The sequence below is a fragment of the Mytilus trossulus genome, chromosome 5 (genome assembly GCF_036588685.1).
Source record: "Mytilus trossulus isolate FHL-02 chromosome 5, PNRI_Mtr1.1.1.hap1, whole genome shotgun sequence".
Lineage (NCBI taxonomy): Eukaryota > Metazoa > Mollusca > Bivalvia > Mytilida > Mytilidae > Mytilus > Mytilus trossulus.
In genome coordinates, this window is record NC_086377.1 from 895,643 (window position 1) to 911,245 (window position 15,603).

Here is a 15,603-nt window from a genome sequence, read left to right on the forward strand (position 1 = left end):
AAATATACTGCTAACTTATTATCTTTCTTCTTAGAAGTTCCTGTATGGAATCAGCCTCGTAATAAGAAAGAAACAAGTCGGCAAGAAGAGGGGCACACTTTGTTCTCATTTGAAAGCAGACAGTCTGTTGAAAACACATCCTCCGAACGTAACAAATATGTTGTCAATCAAGATATCAAGCATCTTGATAATGTCAGTTTTAGAAAATGTTTTGTTTGAATCAGACAAAGTAGGATTTAACGCTCCCTAAGACAAGATACTTGTATCTACGTTGGCCATTCTTTTTTTATGAAACAAAGCAATACCAACTCTTTCAATTTGTCTTTTAGTTTGAAATGTGGGATACTTGGGTAAAGTGTAGAAAAGTCAAATGTTTTAATTCTATTACAAGATGAAAGAGAGTTACATTGTATGTACTCTAAAGGATCTTGTTAATGTTTAAGTACCCACATCTGATTCACGGCACCTCTAGAATAGGCAGTTTCACAATAACTTTGAAGCCCGTTTTTGACAGCTGATAAAATAGATGTTGATAATTAAGAAAGAGGTTTTGTAGAGCACTTGGAAGACCCAGCGTAGAGCACTTGGAAGACCCAGCAATAAAACGTTGCTTGTAAGGGCCCTTATGTAGTTAAGGTATCCAAGTGATAGAAGATACAGTTCTTCATCTTTGGTTAAATTTCCTAAGGAACATAGAACAGAATTATAATTATCCAGGATTTACTTTTTGGTTAATGTCGTGAGGGTATATGTTGAGTTTCCTAGTGAATTGTCAATACCTAATATGTTTATCAAGCAGTAAATGTAATGAGTTTTACACATAAAAACGATGTTGCTTGGTGCTTTATCTGCGGTTCAACAACATCTTTGTCATGTAGGTAGGATAAGTATTTTGCAACATTTGGGTCTTTAAAGATTGACGTAGCATGGGTGTTGATAGACCCATTTAGTCTTCTTAATTCTAATTTGAATCAACGACCTCACTGCCTTAGTACATTCTGAAAGAGTGTCTCCGTATTCCTTTTGCACTTAGCCCATTGCCTGGCATAATCCTCGACTGAATCCATCAAAGTTTTAAAGATGTATTTCCAATTGATGGATTTAGGCTCACGATATTTTGAAACTTTCGAAGGAAGTGTTATTAACAATGCTTAGGTCACCGGTAATAACGTTACCAGCCGGATTATATGTGAATTAGGATCTAGCACAAGTGCAATCAGAAGGTTTAGACTTGAGTGTTGCTTATTCTTTAGTTTTCTATGTCCCTAGTACACAACAAAACGAAAACACTTATTTACAATTAAAACAATATTTAATGACAAGCGTAAAACAAATTATACGCTAGAGTCTCTTATACAAATTAGAATAAATATACAAAATGTCAACGTATTATACAACAAAACTAAAACACTTATATATAATTGATAAGATATTAAATGACAGGAGTTTTAAAGATACTGTTTCATTTTTTGCACCTGCTGTGTTAATCATGTAGGTACAATCCCGGTCATGAGTCTATTTCGGTATTCCAAAAACTGGAAAATGAATCAACGGGATTTGATTAACGATATTAAGAACAGTTATGCCTTTATAAGCGAAACAGAAAACCATAACGGTCATCCAACTCATGAGTGTGTCCGTTAAGATTGCGAAGCACTGATTTGAACTTCCCTACTTGATTAGATAGCTTCTTTGTGAGCAGCAACCCTCTTTCAAAAGAATTATGATAGGAAATACAAGAACTGGAATATTGCATTAAATCAGAGAGATATACTATGTATGCAGACACCCTTGACATGATTCTACAAAGAAAGTTGGAAGACGAAAGCATATCTTTGTCCTAGTGTTTAATTTAAAACCTACCCTCATTGTCAATTTAGATATAAGTAAACATAAGAGACATACTTAACTGTATGTGTTGTATCCTGTATCTCAAGTTCGATAGAATAGATGTGTTCATCATAGTAACTAAATTAAGAATTATTTAGTGAGAGTACATCATCTATATGGTCAAAGTTAAGTCAAAGGATACTGCTTATTTCTTTTTTTATTCTTAAAATTTCCCACAGGATCTAGATTAGCCTCATATGAACAAATGAACAACTCGGCAAAAATAAGAGCATTTTCTGTTCCAATTGGAGCGCCAATTGGTTGTCGTAAATAAGTTCGACACATGTGACAAATGTTGTCAATCAGAAAATGAAGCTACTTGATAATATCAATTACAAAACCGTAATTGAAACATACTGATGTTTTAAAAAAAAATGTTTTATACCTCAATAAAACAAGGTACTTGTATCTACGTTGGTCACTATAAATTATGCAACAATTTTCAATTTATATTTACATTACAATTCGGATTAGTGGTGTTAAATGTAAAAAAAGTAAAATGTTTTAGACTAATGCAAGATGAACAGCTTGTAAATAAAGTTTTCCCCACGTATGACATAAATCAAAAATAATCAATAATTATTGATAATGAAGTCAAGGTCAGTTGAATCCTTCCAGACAGACACGTATCTTTCCATCTTAATAGATATGGACTTCAGCCTTGTTCGGAGTGAGATTAACAATATCTGATAGACTTATTGACCTTGCCAGAATTCATATAACAAAAAGTAGCTATCCTATTACACAGAACAAGGAGGAAATTCATAGGACAAAAACCTCTATAGTCGCTGAACCATGAAATTGTTGCCAAGGTCAATTTACAAATGACTAAAGGAAACTTAATTACATAAGGTTTCTGTTCTGTTTGTTGTCATATAAGTCTGATACACATGTAGGTTTGAATGATATGACAATTATGTTAGTTTAAACATATTTATTTATGTTTAAACTAATTATGTTAATACTTAAAGATATATATAGTAAACAGATGATATATGTAGCGGATTTCCAATTTGTTTTATAATTACATTAGTCAAATAGATAAGCCAGCATATTTACCATGAAAATATATACATTTAACCTTGTAGTTCATTTGAAACAACTCCGATAGGTTGATATATCTCTGCTTAAAACAGTTGTGTTTTCTATTTCATCTGCCAGTTCTGCATATACAGAGTCTTCTCGAAGAGCGTTGAGGAATTCAAGAAATCCATTTTCACTGCTGTGCAAAAGTATGTCGATTAATTTCCTGTTCTGTTGTATCTGTGCTGGGCAGGCATTTATCATTTGACTATCAGCTATGGTCAACACATCATGTGATATCAGATGATCGACTATTTTCTCATGCTGTATGCTGTCAATGATCTTTGAATAGTTCTTTTGTAGACGAACTTTATACATCGGAACTGTCCACTTTGACAAGCCTATAAACATTTGACTTTTAGTATCGCATTATATAATGTTTGAAAAACTAACAACAATTTTGAAGATGCAATGCAATTTTGGTTGTTGAAATTGACTGTAAAGTCATTAACGGTTTGAAAAAACTCAGAGGAGGAGATTTTTTGGAAAATTGCACAAAAATGTATGAAAATACGACCAACAATAAACAGATGAAATTGTAGCAAATATAGTGTCATGAGATTGTAGATACTTATGGAATGATTATATTGTTCTATCTGACTCGTTCCCAATAATATATCTCATACTAGACATCATAATTAAGTGCCAGTCTTTGTAAGAATCAGGCAATTTAGGTAAAAATCAAAACATGATCAGAAAAAACCCACGGAGCTAATAAGTCTATTCAATACTAACCATCATCCTGAGTTACAAATTATTAGTCTTTCGTTAGTGTGTGTCGGGTAATATCCAATAACTCAGTTAGAAAATTGGTTAGAACGATAGCAAATCACAGAGTTATCTCCCCTTATTCGTTAATTTCTAGTGCATTTCAACCAAATTGTATCTTCTATTACCAGAACAGAAAACAGAAATGAATATTATTTTCGTGCATAACTACATATTATGAACTGAAATCAATGTCAAATTTGGTGGGGTTTTTTGGTCATGTTTTCACCATTGCCTGATTCTTAGGCAGACTGGCACTCAAAGGTCAATAAATGAACTGTATTGCGTAAGATGTCGTTAATATTGTATAAAATTGATAGCTAAAGCAATGTGGTGCAAAGCAAAGAACGTTTCGAGTCCACGCATTTGTTTTATCAGAAACGTAACACAAAAGCTATTCTTTTGATGTTTTATAAAAGAACACAACAGGTCATACCTTTATTTTCATCATTTACTAATAATATGCTGGAGTCCTCTTCTTGTGAATTACATTTCAATTCATTTGCTAGATCTGTGTATCCACTTGTTCGGAGTGCATCAACGAACACAGTATACGTAGGTTCTCCCCTTGTATTTACTTCATAAAGCAAAGCTTTATTCTGGTCATCTTGCCTAGCATGTTGTTCAATGCTCCGCCTGTCATCTAGTGATATCACCAAATGTGTCATCATATAATCTAAAATCTGGCTGATGACTATGTCGTGTACGATTTTATCTGTATTCATGCAAATATGAATAAAAACTATGCTAAATTCGGAATAGTAATTAATCTATAATATAAGTTTCAATTATCAATTTGATAATTTGATTTGGTTTTGGTTTTGTTATCTGAATAGAATGAAACTAACAGTCAATGATATTTACGTGTTTTTTATTAATTGCTCATGTTTTCAAATATCTTGAACAAAACTACAGTTATATCATTGTAAAAACATTCAAGCTCGTTTGACTATTTTGCTTAAAGTGAAATTGTCTCGTTTGTCATAGCGATCAATGAACAATGACAGTCCGTCGAAAGACACTAAGACGTTGTCTCGAAAAGATGCACCGGTTAATTTTTCTAGTATCCCATCATATAATATAATATCTTCGGCCATCAATGGTCCCACGACTTTGGTATAGTTACACCGTCATTCTCTGAGTAATTATTGCTTTGATGCTCAATAGTAGTTTCCTGTGTAATACTTGTGTTATGTACTTTTAGTTTTATCTATGAGTTGGATCTCATTAATTTCTTAGAATTGGTTTTTGAAATGGCAATTTGCTTTCTATTGTTTATTTTTATACGATCTAACATACAAGATACAGTGTATATGTTACTGGAAGTATTAAACTGGCCTTCGCATGATAAAAACGATTGGTCAGAAAGGCGTTTAACTGTTGATGACAATTTGCACCAATTTAACCCATTACAAATACATGGCTTGACCAGAAGAAAGTAGAGGAGATTATAAAAAAAAGAATGCTATGTAATTTCAGCTGGTAGTTTGTTAAACGTACATACAGTTAGTACGAGGAATTGTATTATTTATCTTTGTACATACCTTCAACTTGTTCCTCTTGTCCTACGTCATATGTTAAGTATGCTAAAACACTAGATAAATCAAGGCGATGAAGAGCCTTCGTTAAAACTTCATATGTAGCTTCTGGTAGTCTCCGCCATGTTTTAAGGACCTCCTCTGTTTGGCTACGAAGATTTCTTACATGGTTCATTGCAATTTGTTGCAGCTGAACAACAGAAAGTCCAAGTTCTATTCCTAGCTGGAATGTTTGATTACCAATATGATCAGGTAGTTTCTGTATATTGGAAGTTGATGGTCTGCGTATCAATCTTTCTTTTGGTTGGTCTAAAATACATTTAATAAGTTTTATAAGGAAAATAGCTATCGGTAAACACAATACCAGTTTATATGTTAAATGACTTTAATCATACATCAACAGACACAGCTTTCTTTAAGCACATATATGACAGACACGGCCTTCTCCGCCTCATTGTTAGACTTATACGTCAAATTTGACATACACAGTCATCTCAGTACCTAAATATATGACAAATGAGACTATTTTAATTTTGAAATCATCAATTTCCCCCACTTTGGTAGCAATATACCAACTTCACCTGCATATGAGATATACATTTTCAAATTATTCGGTATTCTACTTCTCAGTCTTTTTAAAACGTCACCAGTGTCTGATCAGAAAGTTGATGAAGCAGGGGTATGTCAATTAACGTCTATTTCTTTTTATAAAGACGTTCATCGTAAGGTACCAATACCTTGTTGATAAATATTGCGTATCAACTTCACAAATAATACACGACGTCCTGAAGTATAGATTCTGCATACTGACGTTGTTTATCATCTTAATATAGTGTTCTTTAATATTTTGTTATTCATATTACTTTTTCTGTTTGGTCTTGTTTGATGATATTCATTTGTCGTGGCTCTGTACTTATGCATCCCGTCATTGTGATGTTTTTTTAATACATGATGACGTGCCTTTTTTTTTTATAAGAAATACATTATAAGCACACATACAAGTGGCAAGAAGGAAAGGTGAACATTTATTTACATATGCCTGAATTAAAGCAGGAATATGACAGCTGTTATCCATTCGTTTTGTGTGTTTTGAACTTCTGATTTTGCCATTTGGTTAGGCAGTTTCTGTTTTGAATTTTCCTTGGAGTTTTGTGAATTTCCTTTTTTTATATAATAATATAAAGTGTTTATAAGTGTAAGATATTATTGTTTATCCCATTGGTGTTCTATTTTAGTTATAAATTTAATTTTCATTTTTTGTCGATTATACTTTTATCACAAGTCATGTTTGCCACAATTTTTCTACATTTGAAAATGCCTGTACCAATTCAGGAATATAACAGTTCTTGTCCATTTGTTTTTAATGTGTTTTGTCGTTTTGTTTTGCCATTTGATTATGGACTTTACTATTTGATTTTCCTTTGAGTTCAGTATTTTGTGATTTTACTATTTGCTTGAGCAACATATCTGTCATGTACTATATTGTCATTTTAGCGATATGTTTTTAACATTGCATTATACGCGGAAGATTTGGCTAGCCATAAAACCAGGTTTATTCACCATTTTTTTAAATGTTCTGTACCAAGAATATGGCAGTTAGGAAGTTAAACTGTTTCGGAGTATTTTTAAGAACTGTATTAAAGTAAAAGTTAAAAGAAGCAATTTGAATATGTTATCTAGAGCTAAACCGATCAAAATGTAATTTAGAACAAGTCTTGTTCAATCGACGTTGTTCGGGTCAACGTTGGTTTTTATTTTAAAGCTGTAGCAACGTTGTCTTAAGTTAAAAGATTTTTTATCAATCTTTATCCTCGATTGATATTAAAAGTTTGAATTATTCGAAAAACTAAGGATTTTCTTACCCCAGGAGTAGATTACCTTAGCCGTATTTGGCACAACTTTTGGGAATTTTGGGTCCTCAATGCTCTTCAACTTTGTATTTGTTTGGCTTTTTAACTATTTTGATCTGAGCGTCACTGATGAGTCTTATGTTGACGAAACGCGCGTCTGGCGTATAAAATTATAATCCTGGTACTTTTGATAACTATTTAGCTTGTTTTATAGATCAAGTATGGCGAGATTAAATACATTACACACATATTTTGAATTCCTACTACCTCTTCAATGTCAATAAAAAAAGCATAGGCTCGTCCTAAGGGATGCAACTATAAAAACAGATCTTTAATTAACGAGTCACTGACATAATGGACATACAATCTGTTAGACGGGACTTTTCTGATGTGTACCTTTCATTTCTGAGCTGGCATGGGATATTATAACTTACCGAATTCCTTTTGAACTTCTCTTGTAATCTGAAATGACAAATGCGCAACAGCCGTTACAAACTAACATTTAAAAACAAGTGGTATAGACATTTTGTTAATTTAAAAGTAATACATCATTGGTTCTACTTTTCATATTTTGGTAATGCGAACTAGCAATACGCTATTTTAAGGCAGAGTAGGTAATTAAGGCTGTTATCGCACAAACAGTTTGATGTTGATCACTTGGCATAGATTATTGAAACATTTTCATTTAATATATTTTAAAGCAATATTTTCAAGATGAGAACTTCACTTTCACTATCATAAAACTCGGAGGTCTAGTTAGGCATATAACCAGGTTTTACACCATTATCTTCGGACAATGTCTTCGCAAAGCTAGGACTATAACATTATTTTGTTCTATTCCATCCGTTAGATGATTTAGTCTGAAATCTGATTTTGTCTACGTCACTTATTTACCTAAGAGGTTGGAATGTTTGATAACTCTTGTATACTATTAAAACCCATTCGTGGCCTTCGGCTGGTGTCTGCTCTATTGTTGTGTTGTTGTCTCTTTGGCACATTCCCTATTTCCATTCTCAATTGTATTGGGTTGCATGATTTGAAATAGTGTTTCTACATAAAGGCAATAGTAGTACCGATGTTCAAAACTCATGAATCGATAGAAAAAAAACAAAAATACGGGTCACTTAACCAAAACCGAGGAAAACTTATTGAATATAAAAGGAGAATGACGACACAACGTTAAAATGTAACACACACAGACACTAACTAAGTAGTGGGTAAAATCCGATAAAAATAACAAATATAACATCAAAACTAAATACATGAATTTTGGATAGAAAAGTACCGTGACACGTCTTATAATAATGTGAATTCACACTCAAATATAAGAGGAAGCAAACAAAACAAAAGAAACACAACGTTGACATATAACACACACAGAAACGAACTATAATATAACAATGACCATATTCCTGACTTGGTACAGGACATTCTACGCAACTCGTGATTGCTTGTTTGTGTGTTGCGTTTCGGTGTTGTGTCGTTGTTCTCCTCTTATAATTTATGCTTTTTCCTCGGTTTTAGTTTGTTACCCCGATTTTGTTTTTTGTCCATAGATTTATGAGTTTTGAACAGCGGTATACTACTGTTGCCTTTATTTAAATAAAAGAAGAGATAACTTTTAAAGTTTTTAATCTTGAATCAGTAGTTTTTTTAGCAGAAATCTTGTTTGAAAGAAATCATAACAGAATACACAAGCTCTGGCATATCTTATAAAAAAGAGATATATACTCCTTACATATGCATTGCTCAAATGATGAAACGTATAAATGAAATAAATGCTACCAAAGAAATATTCTCGTAGAAATATTTCACAAATAGCTATCAAAAAGTAAATCACAAAAATACTGAACTCCGAGGAAAATTAAAAAAAGAAATTCCTTATCAAATGGCATAATCAAAAGCTGAAACACAACAAAGCGACTGGATAACAACTGACATATCCCTGACTTCGTATAGGTATTTCCTTATGTAGACAATAGTGATTTGAATCTGGTTTTTAAAAGATATCCTCTCATAACATAACATAACATCGAACCTTTATATTTGTCAATTCATTTTACCGTTTATCCTTAAAATATGATCATTGATTATTGATTATATTCAATATTAAACAATGATGATACTTCAATTATCATTCAGCATTTGTGTAGATCACGTATTGCTGATAATTTACAGTGCTATAGTGTCCGATATGATACATGTGATAGACAAAAGCACTAAATAAGTTAAAAGTCATAATTAAGGATCTAATACTCCTTAAAGAGTCAGTCTATATAGACTAGGTCAAATTGAAATTGTTGATGATCTTATACTGAAAAGAACCTATAAATATAATGATAAATACTCGAAGGATCACATGGATCGTTCATTCATTGTTTAGATGTGACGATCTATGACAAAGTTTAATCATACAGTACTTAAAAAAGGGGCGAAATATACCAGAAGGGGCAGTCAAAGCATAGATCGGAAATACACTGACAACGTCATGGCTAAAAAAGGAAAAAGACAACTAGACAAATAATAGAACACAATACATAACATAGAAAACTTGGATGATCTCAGGTGCTCCGGAAGGGAAAACAGATATTTAAATTAAACTCTTTCAATTATAAGATTACCAATAAGGTAGGTCGGCAAACATCAAAAGCAAGCAATCAAGACACCAGTCACCACTTTCTTTCACAAATGTCTAAAATATTCGAAATGAATTATCATTCACTTCCAAAAATGTCATTATATTTCGGCAAACATACTTTCTATTGTTTTGGATCATAGTGAAAACATAGTTGTCAATCAGTGTGTAGTGACTATTTCAAATCATGTGTATAACTAGGAAAGAATTATACAACAATCTTAGTTAAGATCAATCTATTAAAATAAAGCATGCAACCTAAAAGTTATTGTACCTGGCACAGTTTGTGAATATCTATTTCTTCCTCCTTCAGACTACGTTCAAGCTCTTTAAATAAGGGATACTGGGTACTCTTCTTCCAATCATATAAAGCATACATCTTTATATCAAATCCTCCTCTTTGGTGTGATTCGTTGATAATTTCCCACGACAAAGCTGGTTCTTTTTCCTTCAAACGCATATATATTTTCCGTGTGTCTGAACCCGTCATTTTAGATGCTAGACGTCCAATATGTTTGTCCTCAGGCCAACGCTCTAACCATACATTGTCTAAGCCTGAACAATAAATGTAATTTAAGTCATTTGAATAACTAATGCTTTGTCTTGTAGTTTTTCTAGATACCCTAGCAGACAGCATTATTTATGTTCTTCAAGTTTACACTCTATTCTCAAAATGACATTTTAATTGTATATTCTGGTTCATCAAATTGTGGTTAACTTTATGCAAAAAAGTTACGTTAATTGGAACATTTAAACTATTAAGAAACACAAACACAACTGAGTTTTTAAGAATACGGCACAGTGTCACAGTTTATCAAGTTTTATTCTGACCATTAAACTGTTGGTATTTCAAGTCAGTCGAAATTGGAATCCATATCTTGACTTCTTTGTAGTTTAGCAGTAACTGGCGTAAATACATGCAACAGTAGTGTACCGCTGTTCGAAATTCATCAATCAATTGAGAAAAAAACAAATCCGGGTTACAAATTAGAACTGAGGGCAACGCATCAAATATAAGAGAACTACGACACAACAGAAACACAACATTAAAATGTAACACACACAGAAACAAACTATAATATAAAAATGACCGTTGTCCGGACTCGGTACAGGACATTTTAAGAAAACAAATGGAGGATGGAACCTGGTGTTGTGGCATGCTTAAACTCCTGCCTTTATGGCAATTTTAAATATAACATTAAAATGACAACATTACACGACAGGACTACATTACAAAACAATAGGAGAACATGAAGGACAGAAAAAAACTCGAATAATAGGTGACAAAAGGTACCAGGTTAACAATTTTATCCACCAGACGTGCGTTTCGTCCACACAAGACCAATCAGCAACGCCCAGATAAAAAAAAGGCTGATAGCCAACAAAAGTACAAAATTGAAGAGCACTGAGAACCAAAAGTTATTAGAAGTGAAGTTATAAATTCGACGATAGTGTCCAGCTGCACTTTCTTGCCATTATATGTTTATCTCAATATGCTATAGTTCTAAAGATACATGATATAGCTATTGTCCGCTTTTTTGCAATGTTAGGTTGGTGTTGGTGCATCATTGAATGAACTGAAATGGATTATCTTATTAATTGCAAGTAAAATGGAAAAAAAATAACCAAAATGGTTTTCCTGTTACTTTAATCCTTAATCATTAATTAAGCTTTGAAAGTCTTCACTCGTCTGAAGTAAAAAATAAAGCTATCAGTAATACCTAAAATATTCTCACCTGAACAATCTTCAGGGCATCTGTCACCTTCTGTAGGAAACTGTAAGATAGGTATAAATGACAACGTTTATCTCATATATAATCTCATGGAGGTTCATTGATCTATTTCATAGTTTTGGTGAACATTGTTTATTCATAAAAGAAGGGCGACAAATACCAGAGGGACAGTCCAATTCATAGATTGAAAATAAACTGACAACGCCATGGCTAAAATGAAAAAAGACAAACAAACGAATAATAGTACACAATACACAACATAGAAAACTAAAGACTAAGCAACACGAACCACACCACACAATAGGAGTGATCTCAAGTGCTCCAGAAAGTATGTAGATCCTGTTCCACATTTAGCACTTGTCGTGTTTCTCATGTTAATATAAACCCGGTAAATAGTCTTATTATTTAAGTCTTATTCATGAAAAGGGGAGGGGACGGGAGTTACGACGTTAGGAACATAACTACATAAGTTGATAATGGGTAAGGAACTAGAATAAATCAATAACGAATACTCTTACATCAGCAATTTGTAGTATAAATCTTACCATTCGTTTTTCCCTTTTGAACTAAAATTTCTAGGGGTATTTGTTTTAGCTTGCAATGCAGTATGCAAATCCCCTAAAATAACTTTTATAAACCGTTCCTTATAATATGCATGATCTCCAGTTTATGGTTTTAAAAGTATTGTGAACACTGATGTTTGAAAGATATATTTCTATGGGACACTTTCTTATATGGGCATTACAAATATAAGTTTGAGAAAGGTTATCCTATTTTAGTGTATTGACAATATTAGGTAATGATAACGTTAGCTGATTGATCAACAAAACAGCGAAAGTTTTTAGATTTATACTCAAACTATTTACCTTGTCTGCAAACCATTTTGACACTAAATTAGTCATGTGCTTTCTATTGTGCTCTGGGCATGTCCATTCCTCCTTGGATGACAATGTATGGTCAAAAAAGCAAAGTTCTGTTCCACAAACAATACCAATCTGAATGTTAAACGGTAAATCTCTAGTACAAGCAGAATCCTCTGAAACTGAGAAATAGAAATTGGAAATGTTTGTGATAGCATGTGTGAGACATTCCTGGACTGTAGATGCAATTGTTGATACAATGGAAACTTTGTTGTCCTTGTGTGTGAGAGAAACTATAAATCTGTTTCCCCGGATGTCAAATCTCATATCGTGGTATCTATCGATGGTTACATCAGCACTGTCTGTAAAGATCATCAGACGACTGGAACTTTCACTGACCCGTAACTTCCACATTGAAATGAAGGTGGCAATGAATCTGTACAAAATAGCAGGTGGTACAACTTCTTCCTTAAACATATAAGCCAGATGGATGCTTCTGTCAAGCTCTATCTGTTGGCTCTCTTCTCTTTTGGTACTAATCATGCATGGCACCAAGAAAAAATCTGATATTTCGTCATCGCTTTTTTGTCTACAAATTATGTCCAAATGAACTAACATTTCTACCATATAATCTTTATGATCTAATATCTCTCGAAAACACTTCTGCTTCCATATTTCAAATACATCCTGTATAAACAATTTCCCGCTTTCTTTTAGAGCTTTTAAGATTTCTTTGAGATATTCCGGCCAGAACTGTTCATCAGTGACGATCGAACGTAGTACATCCACCAAAAACACAGGATCTATTATAACTTTATCTCTCAGGCAAGCTACGTCAAAGTAGATCAGTTTTCCCAGGGCATGGTTAACCTTCAGAAACTTCTTTAACTGATTAGGACTTAATGCTGATTGCTCATTTTGTTTGTTTATGTCATCAAGTTCATCCATAGTTAGTATTTTCTTGTTTTTCTCTACCATTTTGGCCAATTGAAGTTCCAGGGGTACAAACTTGGTCGGCATCAGTTCCCCACAGCGAGGATGGTCTAATGCAACGTCAACCAACTGTTTCTTTAATGTGGCTAGTTCTTCGTCTTCCTTGTTTCTTGCATCAACAAAGATAAGTGGTTTGTATTGAAGATGTTTTTTACCTCCATGGTTTTGAAAGAGTTCTTCGATTGAGTTTTCCAATGAACATCTCTGCTCCTCTACATCACCCTGTAATATACAAAAAAAAATCATTCAGCAATATCAATTATTTTATTTGTATGATGGCAGTTTGTACATTCGGGGGTTTAAACTTTAGCTATCTTTTCAAATTTAACCAAGTATGGCCTCGTATAGGATGCAAGATTTTATCATTTGATGACGGATTTATCTTTTTAAATTCCTTGGAGGCGAATGTTACTTCTTATACACGAGAGCACTGAATACAGATTAACATAATTATTATGTACATGTTCCTTAAATCATGAGATCACTTACTTTGACTTGATCCTTGTGGGTCGCAACAAATTTTATTTTTGGATACTCTTCGTTGTGTGTCAATGTCTTACAATATGTTAGGACAGAATTAACCCAATGTACCAGGTAAACTATAACAAAGAATGTATTCAATTACATATGTATGAAAGTTAAAAAAATGTCCAACATAACAGCCACAAAGATATGTATCGCTTGTATGATTTTTTAAAGTAAAATACAAATATTGTTATAAAAATGATTATTTTTTAACATGCAAACCAAACAAAACACCAATACTAAATGGATCTTCACATACGATCCAGGATAAAATCATCCCTAAGACGTTAAAAGGCAAACGTTATCACAAATGTAAACAAGATATCATTGACTTAGCATAGGTAGTTCCCCTTAAAATTTCTAAATAAATGAACGAACAAAGACTCATGAGGTAGAGCAACTCAAATGTCACTGTAAATGATGAACTTATTATCATACAACTTCATATCAAAGATGACTAAGTTACCATCGGTGGATCCCATTAAACTAGTCCTGTTTCAAGTAAAAGGCTGTATCGAGGAATGATTAGGCGATTCGAAACAATATTTATCGCAATTTGATGTGTCAATGCTATTTCAACTACACACTTAATGTATTGCCTGCACCAAGTCAGGAATATGACATGTTTCAAATCGTTTGATGTGTTTAAAATTTTGATTTTGCTTTTAAATTAGGAACTATCCGTTTTGAATTTTCGTCAGAGTTCAGTATTTTTGTGATTTTAAATTGATCTTATTCACAAATATGAATTACCTGCTGTATTTCTTTGTCCCTGACATCCGGGGAGTTCTGTATAATCTGGTATTTCTTCATTAATTTCCTTGCTACCATTGAATATCAGCAGAAATGTTCCCCTACTAGTTATGAATAGCTGGTGAGTCATTTGGTAGACTTTTTGTCCACCAAAATCCCACAAGTCTATAGGTACTATTACCATTTCATAATTTCCTTTAGTACATTCAGAGCGGAGAAGTCTAAAAATATCATCCTCTGACATATCGATGACAACCAAATCATTATAGCTCGTAATTTCTTCCATTCTTGCATTTTCGTCATCTTGGGTTTTATCATTTGAGGTACGTTTACCTGAAAAACAATATCTTATAAATTTGTTTGTTTTAGAATGTTGTTATTTGAACCAAATGAAAATTTCAACTAAAATGAACAAACGTGATGTCTCAGATAGAAATGTTTATGTTTTGATGACCTCACATTTCATTAAGTAAATTGTTTGTGTTTGGCTGATGTTTTATCATTTGAGGTACGTTTACCTGAAAAACAATATCTTATAAATTTGTTTGTTTTAGAATGTTGTTATTTGAACCAAATGAAAATTTCAACTAAAATGAACAAACGTGATGTCTCAGATAGAAATGTTTATGTTTTGATGACCTCACATTTCATTAAGTAAATTGTTTGTTTTTGGCTGATATGAATGTTATTGACATTTAAAAAAAACCCAGATCGTGACTACAGATAGATAATCACCAAGCATAAGCGTTTTATTGCTCTGAAAATAAAACAACCCAAGAGTATCCAGTAGAAGTAGAACCCGTGTAAAAGCGAAATAGAAGTTTGACTGTGATGGTAATTCAAATATGCAGCTACATCTGATTTAAAGACGGGTTGTAAAATCCAATGTATGAATTAACTCATATATACAAGGCTTAAACTATTGCACTTGCGCCTGACGTGCATCTCGTCTTCAAAAGACTCATCAGTGGCACT

General features: G+C 32.9%; 1 protein-coding gene across 1 annotated transcript; it reads right to left on the reverse strand.

Annotated features, from left to right (window-relative positions):
- Window positions 1-2,932: 2,932 nt before the first annotated feature.
- LOC134718441 (uncharacterized) lies at window positions 2,933-14,851 on the reverse strand. Its single transcript, XM_063580954.1, has 9 exons — window positions 14,629-14,851; window positions 13,840-13,949; window positions 12,364-13,572; window positions 11,501-11,540; window positions 10,039-10,319; window positions 7,564-7,591; window positions 5,286-5,588; window positions 4,178-4,456; window positions 2,933-3,314 (listed from the first exon to the last, which is right to left on the reverse strand). Exons 1-9 carry the CDS (start codon window positions 14,810-14,812, stop codon window positions 2,980-2,982), a joined length of 2,769 nt encoding a protein of 922 aa, XP_063437024.1. The 5' UTR covers window positions 14,813-14,851; the 3' UTR covers window positions 2,933-2,979.
- Between the last annotated feature and the right edge of the window lie 752 nt (window positions 14,852-15,603).

Coding starts and splice junctions, on each gene's coding strand:
- LOC134718441 (XM_063580954.1), bottom strand. CDS start 14,812: ATGGTAATAGTACCTATAGACTTGTGGGATTTTGGTGGACAAAAAGTC. Junction 7,592..10,038: donor ATATTCACAAACTGTGCCAG/GTACAATAACTT, acceptor TTGTCATTTCAG/ATTACAAGAGAAGTTCAAAA. Junction 4,457..5,285: donor ACAAGAGGAACAAGTTGAAG/GTATGTACAAAG, acceptor GCATGAATACAG/ATAAAATCGTACACGACATA.